The 20,218-nt window shown below is 42.9% G+C and overlaps 1 protein-coding gene across 1 annotated transcript in view; it reads right to left on the bottom strand.

The window, feature by feature from the left end:
• LOC124556318 (voltage-dependent calcium channel gamma-7 subunit-like) overlaps window positions 1-20,218 on the bottom strand; it is a 198,566-nt gene that overhangs the window by 114,092 nt on the left and 64,256 nt on the right. Inside the window, exon 3 of the mRNA XM_047130290.1 lies at window positions 177-294. Coding sequence (XP_046986246.1) covers window positions 177-294 — 118 coding nt within the window. The remainder of the gene's footprint in view (window positions 1-176; window positions 295-20,218) is intronic.

The raw sequence follows: 20,218 nt of genomic DNA, 5'->3' as shown, positions 1-20,218 counted from the left end.
AGTAGTGTTATTACATCCTGCTTCTTCCTGTTTGTCAATCACGACGAAAACTCTGTGTAATAAAAATGACATCACGACTACTTATTGAAATGTTTGTTATGTGGTAATAACACAGAGTTGCTAGGACAAAAGCTAAAGAAAGGAGGAAAGAAGTAGTTTTAAATATTTCGTCTCACCTCATGCGCGTGACGAAGATGGGCGTGAAGTGTAGCGGCGCCCACAAGCCCAGGTCGGAGTGCTTCACCTCGTCCCAAGACGAATACTTAACGAGCGAACACGCCGGCGACGCCACCGCTGCAATCAAAACACCCCCACACATTAACAGCAGCCACTTCTAAATTATACACATAGCTATTTAAAGACCACATCTGACAAGATTCAAGAATTTAAATAGCGTTCTTGAATAATATAAAGGCAATTTGGTATTGTTTTTACATGTTCGAATAATTAGTCAGTGGAAACGTTAAACTGAATCTACAAACTGTTTCCATGTTCCTATAAAAATATTTTAACACAGAAGTATTATTCAATCCCTTTTGCATCCAGATGTATAACTGAGAGTATGCCATTGCAAATAATAAAATACATTTTGCAGTACAGAGCCTATACAACATTTTCTACAAAATGACAAAATAATCTGCTAATGTTTACTTCTCATTCCCAATGCTTTACACCAGTTTGGGAAATACATATGTGTAGACAACGAGCTCTGAAGAGCCGTGATTTAATTAATTTGAAGAATCCTATCTTCACCTATGCTGTTAATTGTTAGGTTTAAAGATTTATCAAGTTTTATGTGACTAAATACACGGTAAGTGCACACAGTCGAGTGCTTTGGCGTTTGACAAATTTTAGCTGTGATTCGCGAAATTTAAAAAAAGATAATATGAGCTAACCTGTTTTGAGGATATGATTTCGACAGCATTCTAATTGTTTATAAAATTTCAGTACTAATTTATTACAGATAATATGTTGGATTTGCTTCTTCCTGGGTGACATATCAAGATGCACCAATGTAAAGCTTATTTTAATATGTGAAACACGTAAATATGGAGAACTAGAACTTCACCGACAACATTTCAGAGATTGTTCGAGGACGTTTTCGAAGTGTTTTGATACGAGGAAGCTGGGATGTCGCAAAGCCCGTTACAGAGTACTTGCATTTCTTTTAATTCCTATTTCCATTTATCTTTATATCTGTATAGCACTGAAAATAACTGCACGAGCCGACCACTGTGGCCGAGCGGTTCCAGGCGCTTCAGTCCGCAACCGCGCTGCTGCTACGGTCCCAGGTTCGAATCCTGCCTCGGGCTTGGATGTGTGTGATGTCCTTAGGTTAGTTAGGTTCAAGTAATTCTAAGTCTAGGGGACTGATGACCTCAGATGTTAAGTCCCATAGTGCTTACAGCCATTTTTTTGAACTGAACGAGAGTAGATGTCAACACAATATACGCTGTCCTATTTGTAAACAAACTTGATTCAATCATTCACGGTACTATTCATCCACGTTGCTATTGCACTTGGGCGTTATCGAAAACAGGCGGTGACATTACAGCAAACAAGCATAGTGGTGACTAAAGGAAACGTATCGCACTGTCAATGCTTTCCAGTCAGTTGTGCTTATACGAGGGCTATTCAGAAAATAAGGTCCCATCGGTCACGAAATGGAAACCACAACGAAAACCAAAAATGTTTCATTTGTTTCAGTTAGCTACACATTCCAGCTACTTCTCTCGATAGTGGCCTGTCAAACTGAGGCATTTGTCCTAGGATTGTACCGACTTTCAGTGTCCTCGTAAATGGACGTTCATGCCACGTTTGTGACCTTCGTTGACCTTCAAAGACATTACTGTTCACATCACTGGATTCGTCTCGATAGCTGCTATCAGAAAATAGGTGCCAAACTATAGCATCCTATTAAAAAAAAAAAAAAAACAAAGCTGACCTTCATATTACCGAAGCGACCTCACCTAGCAACAAAATACCAATGTATATTACGGCCCCCATTGTCCCATGCAACTTTTGTCCCACAAACTTTTCAGCTCATATCATACTTTCGGAGTTATTCTTGGAGGCAATAATTAGTGACTCACCCTATATATTGCGAATTTCTTTGGCGAATATGTGCATTGTGGTGGTGCAGATAAAATACCTAACTCCTTGAAGAGGCACGTACATGACGACTGATAGTGACAACCATTGTCGAGCGGCCCCTTATCATTTAGAAAGCCTGCACAACAGACAAGCAAGGTGGGCTGCTGACCTCCCTTCAAGAACTCATATCAGAGATCTACCAATTGGAACTAATGTGGCTAACCATAGCATTCCGCAGAATCGGTGTTAATAAGCACGCCAGCAGAGTGAGACTGGTAGCGTGTACCTATAGCTAGGACAGCTCCAGCCAGTATCTACACTGGCTCTGGCCCAGTACACACTCGCCATAGTCTTCTGTAGAAATTTGTATCTTGTTGGACCTAACACCACTTTGGAATCGTGTAGCATACTATTTTGATTGTTACTATTTCTTTTCATTGTGTTGTAACTTTTATCTGGCTTTAGACTGTTGGATGACATACTCACACGTCTTGCGGGTTCAACAGTTTTTGCCAAAATTAATTTGCTCGATGCTTATTTGTAGCTGCCGTTGGATGAGGAATCGCAGCAGATCCTAGTCATCAATACACCATGCGATCTTTTCCGGTACAACCGCTCCCCGTTTGGCATTTCCAGCGCCCCCACCACTTTCCAACGTTATTTAGAACACCTCACAAGTCAGGTGCCCACTGCGGCAAACTATCTGGACGATGTCATCGTTGGTGGCTCGTCAGCGGTGGACCTCGCGGACAAGTTGGTTAGGCTGTTTCAGGTTTTTTCCAAGGGTAACCTACGTTGCTGGAAAGAAAAGAGTGACTTTTTTGCGAATGAGCTCAGTTTACTTGGGTTCACAACTGATGCTCGCAGCCTCCACACCTCTAAGGAACATATCGAGGTGATTCAAAAGCTGCCTCCTCCCACCAACGTGGAGCAACTGCAATTCATCCTCGGTCAAATTAACTATTATCGGTGTTGCATACCCCACACAGCCGAGAATTCGTCGCCCCTGACTGGGTTGTTGCACAAGGGTGTGCATTGGCTTTTGGATGTGGCGTGTGAGTAGGCTTTCACAAGTCTCAAGTCAGCTATCTCCTCACCTCCTTGTCTGGCTGCATACGACCCTTCGTGTCCGTCATCGTCGCCGCCGATGCAGTCCTTGCAGAACTAGCACTGCTGAAAGAAAGGAGTTCGAGTCTCGGTGCGGCACACAGTTCTAATCTGCCAGGAAGTTTCATATCAGCGCACACTCCGCTGCGTAGTGAAAATCTCATTCTGGAAATATCCTCCAGGCTGTGGCTAGCCATGTCTCCACAACATCCTTTCTTTCAGGAGTGCCAGTTCTGCAAGGTACGCAGGAGAGCTTCTGTAAAGTTTGGAAGGTAGGAGACGAGGTACAGGCAGAAGTAAAGCTGTGAGGACGGGACGTGAGTCGTGCTTGGGTAGCTCAGATGGTAGAGCACTTGCCCGCGAAAGGCAAAGGTTTCGAGTTCGAGTCTCGGTCCGGCACACAGTATTAATCTGCCAGGAAGATTCATATCAGCGCCCACTCCGCTGCAGAGTGAAATTCTCATTCTGATAAAGTTTAATATGTAAGACAATGCCTGGACTGCACTTAGAATATAGCAAGTGTAAGTGAAATAGTGGAGAAATAAAATTACTGCTATCTGAACGTTCCGATATGTATTTTTCTGACAGTACAGCAATAGCCTGATGTCTATTGTCTTATGAGAACTAATAGTAAATTGAATGCATGTTAAATAGGGCATACTCTGAAATGTCGCTTGTACATCTTGAGGGAAAATCAGAATACTAACACAGTGGATCATAAGGTCCCGAACCTGCCTATAAAATATGGAATGTGATGAACATTTGTCTCTCTCTGAAAAAGGCAAAGAAACACTTCAGACATATCTTTCATCCCGAAGACAGAATGGAAACAGTGCAGCAGCTCTGCAGAAAGTTTTGTGGAAATCAAAACAGAAAACTTTCTTCCTACTAAAGCCATGTTGCCATAGCAAAGCATTATTAAAGACACAGAAGGATACAAGGTACAACGCAGGAATAACAGGTGATCTGAATCAGCAAGGAAAATTCTCTAACAGTGTAGCTCAGGTATTCACTAAACCATGGTCTTTAGTTTACTGAAGCGGATTTTAGGAAGTCCAGTATTGGTTCGCTGTCAGTACTATTTCTGCAGCCTTCGCATTAAGATGAGTTTGAAATAAAGTTCGAGAAATTAAGGAAAAAAAGAAACTTCAGGAGATGAACTGGAACACTCCATTTTATTTCCATATACCGTATCATGAATGCTGCGAAGGAAGATCATTCTTCAAGAGATACCACAGAAGGAAATGATTATGATTCTTTACACAGTGACTGTAGGGGATTATACAAAGTGACTATGTATAATGTGTTGGAACAACCCCAACATATTTTCGTTTTTGTATTTTAATTTTAGTTGCTATTTATCTATTTTTTCAGCTTCTTATATTAATTTCGCTTTCATTATTCTCATATCGTCGTTTTATAATGAACGTGTCAGTACTATATGCATCACATGTGTTGTAGCAAAAAATCTTCAAAATATAGCACAGTAGATAAAATGATTTTGCACTTGTAACCATTTTACTCTAAAGCGTTTTAAGACGCAAAGAGTACAGGTATTTTTAATTTACAATAAAAAATAGCCGGCCGATGTGGCCGAGCGGTTCTACGCGCTTCAGTCTTGAACCGCGCGACCGCTACGGTCGCAGGTTCGAATCCTTCCTCGGGCTTGGATGTGTGTGATGTCATTAGGTTAGTTAGGTTTAAGTAGTTCTAAGTTCTAGGGGACTGATGACCTCAGATGTTAAGTCCCATAGTGCTCACAGCCATTTGAACCATTTGAACCAATAAAAAATGATACAGGGACACTAAAATCTCTAAGTATACCTACGACTACATACAGACTAACTGACCATTAGGAAAGAATATCTGCTGTTTCAATAGTAACTCGCGTAATTTATAAATAACCATTAAACTTTGACAGTCACACATTCAGTTTTCTTCAGCAAACACATGGACCACTTGTACCCTCACCTCTCAACTATTATCAGTGGCGGCCGGTAGTTTCCGAAGCTAGGTGTCGCACCGTAGTTTCGATGCTGCATTTTTATATGAGACGGTTACAAATGTGAAAATTTATCTCGGCGCCTGGCTTCCTAATATTCGTTGCGATGTCCACACATCTAGAATTCATGGTGTATGAAGGCACAAAATTCATTTTTTTAAATTCCAATTCACAATCCTGCGGAATATTACAGATACGCGGTCTAGTCACATTAATGTGACCACCGCCTGTGTTCGACATCAACATGCTGTAACCACTTACAAACGGCAAGTGGCAACACTAGCAGTGGAGGGTATATAAAGGGTGTCAGGGGGACAATGCAGTCGTTGTCGTCATGCGGAAACGGAGCGATTTATCCGACGTCCAAAGGGCATGATCATTGGCTTTCCGGTCAAGGTTCAAAATGTCTCTGAGCACAATGGGACTTAACATCTGAAGTCATCAGTCCCCTAGAACTTAGAACTACTTAAACCTAACTAACCCAAGGACAGCACACACATCCATGCCCGAGGCAGGATTCGAACCTGCGACCGTAGCAGCAGCGCGGTTCTGGGCTGAAGCGCCTAGAACCGCTCGACCACAAAGGCCGGCTCCGGTCAGGGGCGGAAGCTTTTCCGAAAAGGTTATCTTTGTAAACTGTTCGCGTGCCGCCATAGTTCAAGTATTCTGTGCCTGGCAAAATGGGGCTATCCAAAATCGGCGCCGAGGCTACTGTGGTGCAACATGGGTCATAAGTGACAGGGGTGGACAACGGCTGGGAGATGTGTACGGTCGAACTAGCGTGCAAATGTTGAGCAACTGAACTTCCAGATGAACGAAGCGACTACCAGAAGTGTCTCCTCAACGACCGTTCACCGAACGTTGCTGCGTATATGCCTCCGCAGCAGATGCCTGAATCATGCTCACTGCTGTTCGTTGTCGACGAAGGTTGGTATACCGCAACCTGACGTCCATTGAGTGGTGACAGGTGGCCTTTTCAGATGAATCACGGTTTATGCTCCATGGGTGTGGTACGTTTTAAAGCAAATAACAATCGACGGGGGAGTCCATGCCAGATGAGGGAGTGTTATGTTCTGGGGAATGTTTTCGTGGCATTCCCTAGGTGATCCTGTCATTCTGCAAGGCACAATGGATCAACACAAGTGTGCATCTATTCTTGGGGACCATGTTCAACCCTGCATATAGTTTTTTTTCCTCGAGACGATGACATCTACCAGAAGGACAATGCAACGTGGCACGCAGCTCGCGGTGTACGTGCGTAGTTCGAACAGAACCAGGACGATTTTGCCATATTCCCCTGGCCATCAATCACCCAGGATTTAAAGCCAATCGAGAATCTGTGGGACCACGTCGATCGGGCTGTTCGCACCGTGGAACCTCAGACGAGAAATGTAACTCAGCTGGCCACGACACTGGAGGAGGAGGAGATTAGTGTTTAACGTCCCCTTGACAACGAGGTCAGCCGCCGATGTGGCCGAGCGGTTCTAGGCTCTTCAGTTTGGAACCGCGCGACCGCTACGTTCGCAGGTTCGAATCCTGCCTCAGGCATGGACGTGTGTGATGTCCTTAGGTTAGTTAGGTTTAAGTAGTTCGAATTTCTAGGGGACTGATGACCTCAGATGTTAAGTCCCATAGTGCTCAGAGCCATTTTTTTTTCTTTTTTATTTTTATTTTTTTATTTTTTTATTTTTTTTTTACAACGAGGTCATTAGACACGGATCACAGGCTGGGGCTAGGGAGGGATTGGGAAGGAAATCGGCCGTGCGCTTTCGAAGGAATCATCAGGGCATTTGCCTGAAGCGATATAGGGAAATCATGGAAAACTTAAATCAGGATGGCCGGTCGGGGGTTTGAACCGTCGTCTTCCCGAATGCAAGTCAAGTGTGCTAACCGCTGCGCCACCACGCTAGGTGCCACGACACTGGAGTCAGCATGGCTGCACATTCCAGTGTACTTTCCAGAACCTTATTGACTCTTCTCCTGCACGTCTCGCAGCGTACCGCCCAGGCTTCTGACAGGGGATCACATTAATGCGACGGGACAGTGTATATCTATGACAGAAAAATATCTGTGGCAAAGAGCATGCTACGATTTGTCGATCCCGGTAGAAACGAAATACATTCGCCATTTAAAAGACTGGAAGTAAGGGGCCAACTACACGTTGTAAGTGCACTTATTCTTACCTTACTCATATTGGTTACCTGCGGTAATATATCTTATCGATGGTAATTTGCCAGTCACCCGGTGATTGAATTCTGCCATCTCCTCACGAGATCTCTTTCAATAGAAAGCGCAGCCAAGACCAACAATCTTTCTTGGCTCAGGGTGAGAATGCTTTTATTCTTTTAAAAGTTGAAAAGCACGATTTTGCTTCGGTCGACGTGATGGGAATTGAGAGAATTACATTCAACAGTTTAGAGCATTCAGTGAACGTCTTCTGTAGGTTCTTGATTATCATAAAGTTTGTCATGTTGATTAATCGGGTTTCTGCCGGTTATTCGTGTCTTTCTTGCACGATATTTCAACTGCCTTCAGGTGCAGTCTTCAGTATCAGACAACGCCTAGCCGGGAAAGCATGAAGAATTACATTATAAACTTTGCTAGACCTACAGCACCAGACAATGATTAAAGTTCTTGCGCTAGGTGGATAGAAGATAGTTCACGACATAGCTTCACCTTATCCAAAAACTTGTACACTGAACACACTTCCTTTGAGGTATCTTCGGGAAACTTAGAACAGTACCAGTGCAATTTTTTTGGAAGAGTGGTTACAGCATGTTGATGTCGAACACAGGCGGTGGTCACATTAATGTGACTGGACCGCATATCTGCAATATTCCGCAGGATTGTGAATTGGATTTTAAAAAATCTTCCAAATCTACAAGACGACCTGAGAAACTAAAATGATCTTTAGCATCAGAAATTGTCACATCGTACAACTCCTTTGCTTCTCTTTTCCACTCAGTCTTGTCCAACCTCCTTTTCTTCAATGAGCAATCAGCTGGTTCATTACCATTGGTGATGTCAGTTTCTTCTCGGAACTCGATAATATTTATTTTAAATGCTGATATGGCATTATGACCAGAGCACGCAATACTATCGCTACTTCAGAGGGCTCCAATGACAACCGAGTGATTATAGCACAATGAAACTTTTTGGAAACGTTTGTAAGTACATGCAGAAGAGAGACAACAAATAAAGCACTGACAGAAACACATTTTAACTTCCAATTAAGAGTGAAACCTTTGTTAACTGAGTACCATGTTTACGTTCCAGGTTCAAAATGGCTCAAATGGCTGTGAGCACTATGGCACTTAACATCTGAGGTTATCAGTCCCCTAGAACTTAGAACTACTTAAACCTAATTAACCTAAGGACATCACACACATCCATGCCCGAGGCAGGATTCGAACCTGCGACCGTAGCAGTCACGCGGTTCCAGACTGAAGCGCCTAGAACCGCACGGCCACCGCGGCCGGCGTTCCAGGTTCCAAATGTGACGATCATCTGCTTCCTTAACAATCTCGAACTCCACCAGAGGTTGCTCTAATGCTGCCGGAAACAGTGATGGACCATGGAATTTTCAGTTGTTCTGAAAGAGCTCGTGCGCTACTTGGAGATCGCACATTGCGTTCAGCATTCCCAGCCATGGCAACAATTGCTTCTTCAACAATTTGTAGCGTATCAGCCGCCGGCCTCTCCCAGCTGCAATTCCCAAATGCCCAGTTAATTCCAACTTCCCAGTCATGTTCTTAAGCCGCGGTGACGAAAGAGGGCCTCACCGTATTCCTTTGACGCGTCGATACTAGCGAAGAGCAGCAGCGCTGTTGCTGTACTTTTAGTAAGGCAACTTTATGAGTAAATCCCTGCTCACCTGTCCAGACGCATGATGACTGCCTGCAACTGTAGTGCACACAGACGCCGACGTTTCAGACCTACGTCGCCGTACCAGTACCGGCACCCAACCGCAAGTCCTGACGCAAACACTACTAACAACGTAAATCCTGCAGCGCACAGTGTGAACATCATTTCTATAAAGATGAGCACCCATACGGTAAACAGTTTTCCGTCCCCAGTGGCTGAAGTAGCGTACGTTTAATCGTAACTACGTTGAACTCCATTTTTCCCGTTTCTTACACACATGCTATAAAGGAAGAATATAAACTGCAATTGGAAAAAAAGTTGCTACTGCAAATTCACAAGCAAGATTACGCATTGGAGTAACACTAGAACAGCGGAAAGGGTCAAATTGACCCCTGTCATAATATTTTCTTAAATGTCAGATCCATTTTTTTATTCGTTCGTTAAATCATGTGACTTTCTATTTTCTTCTCTTATTTACTATGATGTATTAGAATTTACAAAACATTATGTTTTCTTCCACATTTCACTCGATATTCCTAGAACGGCGGAAGGAGCCAATTTGACATCGTTGTAATCTGTCTTCTGAAAATAAGCAGATAATCCAACAACGAAGTGAGAACAGTCAGCTGTCATGCAGAGTTGTTGCTGCTCATTGTTGCATCTTGGCACGTGCACAATCCAGTCTGCCACAGTTTTTATCGTGTCATTCAGATAATATCCTTGGACCGTGGAAGACATTTTCGAACATGCATCGTCAGAGTCTGATGAAGATCTGTTACGTCTCTTAGAGAATTCCGACGTTGAATCGGAAACTGGCTTAGATTTTTTACCACAGCCAAATGAATATAAAGATGAAGACATGAATGAAAAGGGATTAGTGGAAGATACTGACCTACGCCAAACTTTACCTTATCCATCACTACAGACCAAGGTGAATGGCTCTACAAAGATGGTCGCCAGGGATGGAATCGAAGACGATATAGCCAGTTTTTCATGTTCTGGCGGAATATCGGCTGTGAACGTTCTAAAGGAGAGGGGTGGTTCTACTACATACGCTTGTCAACGGTAGACGACTCTGTTATCAGTTCTTTCCGTCTTGTTTTTGACGAACCAGTTCCGCGTCTCATCAAGAAACACACCCAATCAAATGCTCGGAAAGCATTAAAAAATGACTGGAACGTCTTACTTGATAGCTAGCATGTATGCTCGGAGTGTCATATATACAGAAGGTATCTTTGCGGATGTAATCTGGTCGCATTCTTGGGGGTTTACTTTCATGAAGGACATTATGGCAAAGGACAGATTTCAGTAGCTTCTCAGATTTCTCTGTTTCAATAAAAATCAATTCGAGCTGAGCGCATGCCAGCCAACACATTCGCTCTTGTATCCGAAATTTGGGGAAATTAATTCTAAACAGTATTCGTTCTTACCGCCCTAGAGAAAATATAACCATAGACGAGCAACTCTTACGAAGAAAAGTAAGTTGCATGTTGATTCAGTTCATACTAGACGAAGCAGACAATATGCTCTCAAATTGTCGATTGCTGTCGAAGTATCGACGAATTATAAATGTAATGCTTTTCCATACGTCGGAAGAGCGACACAAATAGAGAGAAGAAGTAACTCAGACTACGTCGTTCTGCGTCTCATGGGACGGTTTCTGAAGCGAGGAAGAAACGTGACGAAGGAAACTTCTTCACGTCTCTTCAACTTGCTCAGAAGCTGAAAGAAAACTTAGAAAACATCATTAGGTAGTACAATGGACAAGATCTGTCGTGAAAACCCTAATGAGGCAAAGAAGCCAAATTCTGAATCACAATCCACCACCATCCCGCGCCAGACTGCTCTATGTCAGTATACCAAAGATAGAAGAATAAAAATGTCAGTTTTCTAAGTACGCGGCATGCTGAAGTATCAATAAGAAGGAAAGAAGAAACCTGAAACCATAACATTTTACAATGCAGCAGTATATGCGGTGAACGTGACTGATCAAACAGCCCTAAAACATGTTACAAATGTTGCATGTCTTCAAAAACATCTTGGACATGGTGGCAATAAATGCATGGGACATCTACAAAATAGTAACAACCTGAAAGTTAGAAAGGAAAAAGTTCATACTACAGGTGGCGAATGAGCTCAAGGGACCGAAAGAGCAAGAAGAAGGAAGTAAAAAGGACGAGGATACTGGTCCAAAATCATCTGTAAAGCGGAAGAAATGCCAGATCAGCTGCTGCAAAGGAAACGAGGGCAACGACAGCTGTGAAGCTCCATGAAGCCGTGTGCGGAAAATGCGTACGTAAAATAGAAATCACCTATGGTAAGTGCGCCTAGCTGTGTCTAATGGCTTGATTTAAAAGTGGAACAAAGCCACCTGTAGAGCATTTGAGTGTAATATGGACCATACAACTAAGTGTGTCTAGAACGTTCTATATATAGTTTAGTCCACTATTTGGGAAACTTGTTAGCATTACCAATAATACATTTTTAAGATTTTATTGCCGAGATAAATAAATAATATATTAATTACCGTGTTAAATAATTATTCTTATAACTCGAAAAAAAGGTAGGGATTAACACAAACTGAAATAAAGTATGTGTTTGAGTCAAATATGAAAATATTTTATGTGGAGTCAAAAGGCCCATTTCCGCTCTTTACGGAATGTCAGAAACTTTGTCACTCTACTGTTAAATAGGATATGGAGAACTTTGCTTCCGCACCTCGAAACGCCATCACGCAATCATACTGTTTGTCGGATCCAACCTTTCAACGGCGCGGGCATGCGTAATTTCGGTAATTGGAATCACGCCGCGGTGTTCACGTTATTTAAAGTGCAGCGTATGCAGTATTCACAGCTTCCTGGAAGTGAGCCTGGGGGTAGTCGGCCATTGATATTCATGCTAAACAGGTCATGTGCACTCTGGCCCGGTGGCGCAGAACATGGAGTCTAGCATAAAGAGTACACGTTCCAGATGGGTTGTGTGCATCAGTTGCATATTAAATGATTGTTATTTTATTCACTGAAATATAGCAGCAGGCTGCCATGAGCCGTTTCCGCTTCCAGTATCGTATGACCATGTAGAACTTCATAACAATTTTTATAAACAAATTACCGTTAAAAGCTGTTATTCCGTCGGTTTTAAACTCTGCAAACGATTTTTGTGTTGCTAGGTGTGTAACATCCAGATCGCATTTAGATGAAATGTTACCATCCGTTTTAAGCAGATAGAGATTTGAATGGAAGTTTATAAACAGCTCTTTCGTGCGCCCCTTAATGCAATAAATGGTCTGGGTTCTTACATTTTCAACCAGAACTCCAACGTATGGCTACTTACTAACGCTGTTTACAGTAAATCGTGTATTTCCCAGTTGTAGTCACAAAAATTTGGAAATTTGTGGTTAGGTCTTATGGGACCAAACTGCAGAAGTTCAAAAATGGTTCAAATGGCTCTGAGCACTATGGGACTTAACTGCTGTGGTCATCAGTCCCCTAGAACTTAGAACTACTTAAACCTAACTAACCTAAGGACATCACACACATCCATGCCCGAGGCAGGATTCGAACCTGCGACCGTAGCGGTCTTGCGGTTCCGGACTGCAGCGCCTAGAACCGCAAGACCACCGCGGCCGGCTACTGCAGAAGTCATCGGTCCCTAAGCTTGCACACTACTTCATCTAACTTAAACTAACTTACGCTAAGGACGAAACGCACACCCATGCTCGAGGGAGGACTCGACCCTCTAACGGGGGAAGCCGCACGGACCGTGACAAGACGCCCCAGAACCGCTCGGCTTCCCCGCGCGGCTGTAGTCACATTTCTCCATATTTAAAGCGATATGTAAACCTTGTTTGCGCGTTTGAAACAGCTTCTTTCTGCAGTTGCAGCTTATATTCTTCCTTTGTGATATTTGTCTAAGCCATATACACCAATTTTTCGGCCGGCCGAGGTGACCGAGCGGTTCTAGGCGCTAAAGTCTGGAACCGCGCGACCGCTACGGTCGCAGGTTCGAATCCTGCCTCGGGCATGGATGTTTGTGATGTCCTTATGTTAGTTAGGTTTAAGTAGTTCGAAGTTCTAGGGGACTGATGACCTCAGAAGTTAAGTCTCATAGTACTCAGAACCATTTGAACCATTTTTGCACCAATTTTTCGTTTCTTGACTTTTATGTCCTCCGTTCCAGTTTTCTTTTTCATACGCCTAACACATTCACCGTGCTTAGGAGCATATTACCGAAGTAGACCAACTGCACAACACTATTAACCACACACCAGCTGTTCCATAAGTTATTTCTTAATTGATACTACATGGAAATGACTGGTACAGGTTACGGTGAAGAATGTTGAAAATATTGTTTGCTGGCCTTTGCTCATGGTCAAACACATGATCTACTCTTTTCCCAACTATAGGGTGGCACTCAAAAACCAGCCCCGAATAGTGGACTGCTCATTGTTTCCTGCTAATTGTTACGGACTGTTTCGAAGCTGTTGCGACTATGTTTTGTATTGTCAGTATTATCATATAATTATTACATAGGAAACGAGGTACTGGCAGAAGTAAAGCTGTGAGCACGGGGCGTGAGTCGTGCTTGGGTAGCTCAGCGGTAGAAAAAAAAAAAAGTGGTAGAGCACTTGCCCGCGAAAGGCAAAGGTCCTGGGTTCGAGTCTCGGTCCGGCACACTGTTTTAATCTGCCAGAAAGTTTAACAATTATTATTGTTGTTGTATCTGCTCATGGGGGCAACAATTAGTGCGTAATTGGATAGCGGTTTGCACTCTGGACCGATTTTTCATGCAGCACCCTGTATAACTTTGGCGTAAAGTGGTAGGCATCCATTTATTTGCGTAGGACTAGGTGTAAGACATCTAGAAAGCTACAGTTAGATGAACTGTAACCACGCCGTTTAAAGCAGATCCATATCCGAATGACGCTTTGTAAACAGATTTTTCGTGTGTCACTTAATGCAGTAAACAGTTACTATTCTGACATTTACAACCAGTACTCCAACATATAGATATTTTTGGTTATTATGGCTGACAAAACAACCACCCTCCCATGGGTTTTCTTTGTTAGACTTAAAAATGACGACAGAATCTAGTAAGAGTCATTGTCTCCAAGACAGTCATTATGGGAATGCAAAGAATACCTATACACCTATTAAGAGCTTGGATTAATAGATGTGGGGCCGGCCGGTGTGGCCGAGCGGTTCGAGGAGCTACAGTCTGGAACCGCGCGACCGCTACGGTCGCAGGTTCGAATCCTACCTCGGGCTTGGATATGTGTGATGTCCTTAGGTTAGTTAGGTTTAAGTAGTTCTAAGTTCTAGGGGACTGATGACCTCAGAAGTTCAGTCCCATAGTGCTCAGAGCCATTTGAACCAATAGATGTGGGGTGTAATTATCATAGGAAAAATATGATGGACGCCTATTTTACCGTGGAGATGGTAAAACAGTCCCAGTGTTTACATGTACATATAACCGAAGAGCTGTCAGACTGAAACGCTAGCCAATTCTGCACACATTTCGCAGATTTAATTGTGGTTATGTGAGTTGTGATGCAGCATATTACGAATTAGTCTTCAGCATTTTCTACGTGTGTCTAAGGCTTTCCAATTCGAGCATTGGATTTAGTTGTCATATAAATATCCCAATACTTACAGTTTATGTGATTTATCTGATATAATTTAGTGCCGATTGTTGTCATCCAAATACGCATGATAAGCCGTACTTTCAAATGATGATTCACAGAATTCTTAAAGTACAATTGAAAATAAACCGAAATTGAAAGCGATATTAATGTACTAAAGCCAATAGCAAAAATCAACAATTTTAAAACTGAAACCGTAGATTCATTATTGATGGACGTACAGGAAACATATGTTAATACCAAACATAATGAGTGAAATACACAAGTATAATGTACAGGCTGTAGGTATCATAAAAAGTACCGGTAAGTAGATTATGCAAAAACACAGATTTCACTGGCCTTTACTGTTGACAGTATTTTACAAAAAAAAATGGTTCAAATGGCTCTGAGCACTATGGGACTTAACTGCTGTGGTCATCAGTCCCCTAGAACTTAGAACTACTTAAACCTAACTAACCTAAGGACATCACACACATCCATGCCCGAGGCAGGATTCGAACCTGCGACCGTAGCGGTCGCGCGGTTCCAGACTGTAGCGCCCAGAACCGCTCGGCCACTCTGGCCGGCAGTATTTTACAGAATGAACTAAAACACACAATAAAGAAATGTCATAACATATATTTGAAATCTGAAGTTTATGAAGTAATATGCAATACTTGAGACAAACAATACATCGAACAAACAAGACGTAACTCCAGCATCACATTTCGTGAACACACAGTAGGTACAGCTAGCAGCAAATCGTAATTTGGACAGCTTCTAATGCAGAACAAACACTTTCACGGATCTACTGAAGTTAATCTTCAAATTTTGCACAATGTCCCTGAAGTTCTATAAGAAAATACAATAAGAGAAATTTAAATTTTCATGCAGAACAAAAATATCGCTAACTATTACTCAGTAAACAAACAGATCTCAAAGACAGATATATTTTGATCTGTTTGATGACCTGCTATAAGAAAAAAATGCTTGCGCCTTTTATATTTTGCTATATACTGAAAATCACGTATTGTGTGAAATAAGATGAATTTACACTTTTCAAACAGCTATTTGTAATTAAGTTCAAGATAGCGCTTACATAGCGCTTTGTACGTATAATAAAGGTGGATATATATATTACAGGTAATGCTGGACAATGTTTACGCATGTTTTCTACAGGTTCGAACACGTCAAGCACCAAGCAATGTTAACACTCAGCGCTGTAGGACGACTTGTAACCAATGCGAATATGAAGACCATTCGACGTCAAATCTAAAGCTGTACAGTAGCGGCATAGAATCCATGATCACTGTCGATAAGCCGCTCATGTCATTAGGTAACCAGCGGCGTCCTGCAGCCTATATTTGGTGTACACAAAGTCCTCGAGAGAGCAGTCCATTAAGGTGTTAACTGATTCCATTGGCTGGTCTATTACACTTTTAAACAGTATGATATGTAAATATTTATTTAGAGATAACTTACGATAGTACCAAACATTTGCTAAGGTTTATATTCATGCTGTCTGACAAGTATAGCATATGTTATATTCTTCTGGCTGAAGATGATGTAGGGTGACAGGCAAGGGGTAGAGCATCTTCTGCTGAACTCCATGACACCGCCACAAAGTGGTCAATATCAGCGGGTGGTATTCACAGTTCCTGCTCTGTGCCGCCATCTCCACACGGTCTCACTGGGCATAACATCAGAAGAGTCAGAGGCATGAGCGGTAGTGGAAACACTGATGACAATAAAGAATGATTTTATTTAACTCCGGCACATGAAGTGTCGCAGTTCAGAGAGGGAAATGTGCCTCCATGTTATGACTCTGGCCAGAGCTGATATGTGGGTCCTGGCTTCTGCCCTGGTTGCTGAGATGGGACTGACGGCATACATTTGGTATGGCCATTGATGTAAGATCTGCATTATTTCTCTCAGCAGCATGGAGTCGTGGCGTCACCATCGCAGTGTGGGGTACGACTCGCTGCCCTCTGACAGGAGTCAGATGGAGGCTGTTGGTGAGGAACCAAGTCCGGCTAGGAATTCAGTATCTGCAGCAGCAGGCATGAACGGCAGGTCGTTGGTCTGTGGCACCAAGTCCCATGAAGCACTTAGTGCTGGTGGCAGGTGCAGTCCTGTCTGGAACTCATGGTTGCTGCTGGTGGTGCCCAGTTGTCTCGCTGTCCGGTGTAGCTCTGGCACTGTGGTAGTGCTGCTGGTCTCCGACGACAAGTGATCACTGCCTCAAAATTCTGACTTATTTATATGCCTCTGGTACGTATTTGTTTCACTAAAACCCAGCACCTAATGAAGTCATCTATAACAAGATACTTAGTCTGGTGTAGTGACATCACCGTGGTTACTATGCAGTTACCGCTGCAAGGTGCAGTTTACTGCTGCACTCTGCTATCCTTGCCTCAAAATTCACTGTGTGTGTCATTGCGACCCACATGATGCCACACTGCCACCTACTGGCCAGCAGCTGCTACTGTAATACTGGCTTTCTGCCTACATCTTATTACTTTTGTTGAAGACTTGTAGCTTTTGTTCAAAGACTGTGTAGCAACACTCAAGTGCCTCACTCAATAGAGAAGACTCAGTCCGTCGGCTCTTGCTGTGGTACAGTACTCTACTGTAATCACCTTTACCCATAATCTGTAAAACAAGTGCATAATACTTAATCGACTACTCATAACTACGAACCAATTACTATATTAATTCGCAGTTTCATAAATATATCTTTCATCCCTCGCTTGGCAGGTCCAGTCTTTGGGAAACTGAATTACCCCTGGATCAGGGCTAGACAAAGCAAACGCCCCCTCTCTGTCTCTTTTCTGGCTAGTCATGTTGAAGGACGACAGCATCTTCTTCCAGTACACCCCGAATGGTGTGCATTAATGTAATAACTAAGCATATTTACAGTTGTTTAATGAACTCTTTCCGTCCTTCCGTTAAGCTTGTGGGTGAAGTGGACTAGTTCGCAGCTTTTACTATCAACAGCCGATACAAATCTTTCATCGGGTCTGATGAAGTTCGTCCCTTGGTCCGTAAGTATTGTCTCCAGCATCTCGAACTTCAGTATCCACATAGTAACTAATGCGAACTGCTTGTTGGGCCGGCATCGGCACCATCTCTGTGTAATGACAAAAATGGTGTATTACGGTCTGCACAAAACTATTTCCTTCTGGTGTTCCGTTCAGTTGTTCTATAACACGTCTACCTTAAAGAAACTTAATTGTTCCGTTGCTTCTGGCAGTCACTGTAACAGTACCTGCTTCCGATTTGAATCCGCTTGCTGTGCAGAACCCAAGCAATTTGTGACATACTGATCGACATCATTCTTCCTTCCCTTCCACCAGTACTTTTCTACCACTCTCCGATTCGTCGCTCTGCGTCCTTCATGGCCCGGCTGATAGCACAACTCATGGTCCTAATTTGTTTTTTCTATGCAATAACCAGTCATGCATGCTACACCGCTGTTGGTTGCTATATGTCTAAACCCTTCGTTTGCGCTCTGAGCTGCTTGCCACCCCCCAAGGTCCTGACCTAGTGCTTGTAGTACTGCTATTTTTCTGCTTAACCCGTCTGCATTTCTTTGCTTCTTCCCTGGTTTGTAGATTACTTCGTACCCAAATTCACTAAGTTTTAATGCGTATCTACTCAATCTACTGGATGGGATTCAAACCTAGTAATCCCTTCAAAGCAACATAGTCTCTCAATTCCTTGAACTCACTTCCATACAGATAAAACCAGAAGTATGTTATCCCGTACACCAAGCTAAGCTTTTCCCTCTCCGTCACAGAATAATTCTTCTCTATTGCATTCAATTGATGCAAATGCAACAGTGTGTTCCTGACCATCGACCTCCTAGCTCAACGCGAATCCAAGAGCGTTGTTCGATGCATCACATGACAATATGAACTCGTTCTGAATGTCTGGAAACACCATCATCAGACTCGATGTTAAAACCCTTTTCAGTTCCTCCAATGACACAAGCTTAACCCCCTTCTTTAACAACTGCGTAAGCGGTCTTGCAGTTTCTGAAAGCCTCGTCATGAACTTCCTATAATAACTTGCAAGACCCAGAAAAGATTGTAATTCATTTGGTCGTTCCTGGTATTGGAAAATCTTACACCACTTGCACTAACACAGTATAAGATCAGTTCTTACACCATCCTTACTAATCACATGCCCTAAATAGTTGACTTCTTCTAGGACAAAATGACATTTCTCCATAGTTAGTGTCAAAGGAGCTGCTCGTAATCTCCTAAACACTTCCATCAGTCGCTGCTTATGCTCCTGCATATTCTTTGAAAAGACTAATATGTCATCGAGATACATCAGACACTGACGCAGTTTTACTCCTTTCAGCATTCAATCCAGTAAACGCTGCATTTTTAACCAAAAAGTCATCCTTATCTATAGACAGTGTTCTCAAGGTGCTGCAAATGCCGTTTCCGGTCTATCATTCGGAGAAAATTCTAACTGATGGTTCCCACTCCTCAAGTCCATTGTCGAGAAATACTGGCGTTGCCCTAGATTATCTGTCGTTTCAATGAAGTTCGGAACCGGGCAGGCATCTATTGCAGTCCTACTATTCAAATGGCGGTAATCTCAACAAAAGTAACACTGCTTCAAGCCATGCATAGACTTTTTGGGTACAATCACAATTCCCGTACCCCAGGGACTACTACTTTCCCCTAATACCCCATCAGCCAATTGCTCATTTATAAATTCTTCCAAAACTGGTTGCAATGATCATTGTATTCTGTACAGTCATCCATATACCGTTGCTTCATTCCGTGTCAGAATCCTGTGCTGTGTTACTAGTGAAACAAGTAATGGGCCTTATGGAAAAACAGATCCAGAAATTCTAGCAACAGGTCCTCCTTCTGTGTCCTTTCTATTCCCTTTAAATTCTTCAGTTTCTCACAAAATGCAATCGTAGCAATCCTCCTCATCCGGATTCTCGAATGTAGCCAACAATGTTCTCTTCAACAACTTAACCTCCTCGGTACTACCTTGCCTCCATCCCTCTTTTTTACGCGTACTATACTACATTTCACCGAACAACATGCTGCAACCAATACCTCACTACCCTCCACCGGTCCCACGACACGAAACATTTCACTTGGTAAGCCAGGATCCACATTCACACCTAGCGACTTTCTGGTGCCATTTAACACATAGACATGCGAATTAAGCCTTAATGCCATTGTTCACGGTCTAACTGGATTGTTGGGCACAGTAAACAGATCAACATTGACAACAACTTCCTCTAGCCGCAATTCCTTGCCACTAAGCTCCATTGTACATCGTCAGAAGTCAATTATGGCATAATGTGGAAGCAGAAAATCTGACCCTAGGATCATGCTGTAGCCCTCGCTAACCTGAGGCACCACTCCCACACACTGCTTAAACTTGTGAGCAATGCAACTTACATGTTGGTGGGAGGGGGCGGGGTGCTGATGGTTCCGTCTGAGATGGCGTCGACACGTAGCACTTTCTCCATTTTTCCCCGTTGGTCATCGTGG

Source organism: Schistocerca americana, chromosome X (genome assembly GCF_021461395.2).
Source record: "Schistocerca americana isolate TAMUIC-IGC-003095 chromosome X, iqSchAmer2.1, whole genome shotgun sequence".
Lineage (NCBI taxonomy): Eukaryota > Metazoa > Arthropoda > Insecta > Orthoptera > Acrididae > Schistocerca > Schistocerca americana.
This window is presented reverse-complemented; position numbering and strand designations above follow the sequence as displayed.